Source organism: Photinus pyralis, unplaced genomic scaffold (assembly GCF_008802855.1).
Source record: "Photinus pyralis isolate 1611_PpyrPB1 unplaced genomic scaffold, Ppyr1.3 Ppyr1.4_LG9, whole genome shotgun sequence".
Classification (NCBI taxonomy): domain Eukaryota; kingdom Metazoa; phylum Arthropoda; class Insecta; order Coleoptera; family Lampyridae; genus Photinus; species Photinus pyralis.
Window position 1 is genome coordinate 7,736,738 of NW_022170878.1, and position 3,295 is coordinate 7,740,032.

The 3,295-nt window shown below is 41.8% G+C and overlaps 1 protein-coding gene across 1 annotated transcript; it reads right to left on the reverse strand.

Annotated features, from left to right (window-relative positions):
• Positions 1-631: 631 nt before the first annotated feature.
• LOC116181255 (GTP cyclohydrolase 1) lies at positions 632-2,163 on the reverse strand. Its single transcript, XM_031501557.1, has 3 exons — positions 1,933-2,163; positions 975-1,257; positions 632-924 (listed from the first exon to the last, which is right to left on the reverse strand). Exons 1-3 carry the CDS (start codon positions 2,075-2,077, stop codon positions 795-797), a joined length of 558 nt encoding a protein of 185 aa, XP_031357417.1. The 5' UTR covers positions 2,078-2,163; the 3' UTR covers positions 632-794.
• Between the last annotated feature and the right edge of the window lie 1,132 nt (positions 2,164-3,295).

The window sequence follows — 3,295 nt, forward strand, 5'->3', positions numbered from 1 at the left end:
TCCCACAAAAATATTTTGAAGCCAAATTTCGTTTTAAATCTTTTCCAATTTGGTATCAGGAGGTTATAATGTGCGAGGAGGTGTTTCAGCTCCTAATACACGAAGTGTCGTTCAGGAAATTATTGTAAAATTTTGTCTGGCTACCAGGAGAACATAATAGTCCAGGAGGTCTTTTCCCATCACCCACAAAAGAACTCGAGTTTGCAGTAAGCAAATTGCGTTTCAGTTCAGTTCCAATTTCAACGCCGAAGTAATAAATAGTTCGCGCTGTTATAAAATGCGCCCTAAGATTTATGTATGTTCTTATTGGGCACTGTGTAACGTGTTGCCTAAATACTTTTGGGTCAGATTTCGAAAGTCCTTGACGACTTTTGATCGCCGTTCGTATTGCAATACTAAAAATACTTTGTTTATAATCACATATATTTTGAAAATAAATTCCATGTTTACAGATTGTCAACGTTAATAAAATTTAACTAGAATTATTTTACAATGCATAAACATTAGTTACTTATACATTATACTTTATAACAAAATTGAATACAATGCAACCCTGTAAAAAATTTAGACTCTTTTACGACGATGTGTCTCTAACTATCACAGAGCAACAAATATAAATATAAGTAATAAATATTCTCAAAATATAATTATATTTGAACACACTAGATTTGGCCAATATGTTTGTAAAAGATATCAAATTATTCTTATGGTGTATAATACCTTTAAACATACAGTACATGAAAAAGCGTGGTCCATTTTTTGATTTAGGTCATGGTAAAACGGGCGGCACTCGTTTACTTTGTGTGTACCAAGTTTAGAAATTCCTCTCTCGTTTTGGGATCGTCTCGGAAAACGCCCAGCATCGTGGAGGTGACCGTTTTGCTGTTGATCTTCTGCACGCCTCGCATGACCATGCACATGTGCCTAAAGTGTCAAATATGAGCGATCGATTGAATGGTAGAGCGTTTACTTACACTCCCTCGACGACCACGGCGACACCGGCCGGCTGTACGGCTTTGGTTACGGCGACGGCGATCTGTTTCGTCAGTCGCTCCTGCACCTGCAGTCTTCTGGAGTAGATCTCGACGATTCGGGCCAGCTTGCTGAGACCCAAGATTTTCCCGCAGGGCAGGTAGCCGATGGAGACCTTGCCGTAGAAGGGGACGAGGTGGTGCTCGCACATCGAGAACATCTCGATGTCTTTCACAACGACCATTTCGTCGTGATCCTCATCAAAGATGGCGTCGTTAAGCACTTCTGGAAAATAAATCAGCGTTTAGGAATTTCAAATGTCTATTGTAATTTAATTCAATGGACGTGTTGTTGGCGAGATCTAAACTTCGTCCGCGGTCAAAGCGGTGCGGCACAGGCTCGAGGGTAGTTTCCCAGGGGGTGGCGCGAGCTCTACGCCGATGGGGGTGCGCGCTAGACATTATACAAGAGCGCTCTAGCTTTTAAGCTCCGGAAGCCCCGTCCACTTTTCTTTTTTCCCCATTCTCACAGTATCACCCACGCAACAATTACATTTATAACACTCAATCATATGCGGCGATAGGTAATCCGCTTTTCACGACGCGTGACAGATTTCCGATATCGCCGACGTAAATTAATGCATGTTTTTGCATCGAAAAATCAGAAGTCGCTCATGTCGTAACTATGGATACGTCCGCCTGATCCCGAGGGAAAACTACCCTCATTATCTTTCAATAGTTCTTCGAGTCGTTGAAATTAAGGCGCGCAACAAGCGACTAAGCAAATAAAATGAAAGGAGCTTTTGATTAAAGTTCAGCAGTCTGAGGAGAAAAGAGGGTTTCCGCCTGCCGCTAATAATTAGCGCTACAGGAAATTAGAGACGCTAAAGAGGCTTCCGAGATTTCGCCGGGCGTTAATTTGGTTAAAGCCATCCAACTTCGGAATGAAATTAGTACTCACCCTCCAGACTTTGATCGTAGCCCTTTGTGAAGAACAGCATCGCTTTGGCGGCCCTTTCGGGGGTCTTCAGCAGGCCCTGGCGTTCGGGATTTTCGCCCAGCGAGGAGAGAAGTAGCCTGTACGAGCGAGACATCTCCGGGAGCATCGCCTCGCGTGTCGGCGGGTTGTGGTCCAACTCCAAGTCGTGGTGGAATGTGCATTTTTCGTGACCTGCAATGACATATCGGAAATTTTATGAGTGACACTTAAATGCATCGTAAATATCGGGGAGTTATGGGATTATTGACTCGGGGTATTCGAGTGGTTGAAGTTAATTTAAAATTGATTTGGAATATTCCCGTCCTGGAATATCATCTTGGATATTGAGACAAATTGGAAGGTTTCATTACAAAATCCTACATTTGTCGGTCCGTCTGTGAAGCCAAATTCTATTCGTTCCAGGAAAAATTTCCAAGGCTCGCTGAGTACCCTCTCAATCGTTTAGAACAAAATCTTAGACAAACTGAGGTTAGGAGCGACAGATCTTCCATAATGTTATTTTACTCAAAATCGCCCTGAAACCTTCATTTTCATGCCTACTTTCTGTCAGGAAATTTGAGTTTCCGTGACAGAGACAGAGCAGACTACGTTTCCTGCCGCCTGTCACTTTACTGGCCGCACCTGTCACTTTACCGGCCGCAACGTCACTTTACCGGCCGCAAATGTGACATTGCTAAATGTCAATAATGACTCATGTCATCACTGCCAGATTGACATTAATCAAAAGTTCTACGTAAAAATTGAAATTTTATACTTATTTATTAAAATATGTTTTCGGGTAAAATTTAATACAAAACTCGTCAGTAAAATGCCATTACTTGACCCGGAAATTAAAGTACTCGGTCCCTAGGGGCCTCGCACTTCAAAATTTCCTCGACGGTAATGTATCATTTTCCGGACTTTTATGTAAGTAAGTAACTATTTCTTATCTCAGAATTGAATTGAATTCGCGCGTTTTGGAACGAAATCTTGTGACATGCTGACAGATCTTCCATAAAGTAATTTTTCTTACGTCAGAATTGAATTGAAAGTCAATTATTCGCCGTAAAATTGAAATTCGCTCTCCAGTGGGAGAATGTTTTCAGAATAAATTCCCTAGGCTCTCACTGGGTACCCGCTGACTCGTTTTTGGAACGAAATCTTGAGACATGCTGACAGATCTTCCATAAAGTAATTTTTCTTACGTCAGAAGTGAATTGAAAGTCAATTATTTGCCGTAGAATTGAAATTCGCTCTCTAGTGGGAGAATGTTTTCAGAAAAAATTCCCTAGGCTCTCACTGAGTACCCCCTGACTCGTTTTTGGAACGAAATCTTGAGACATGC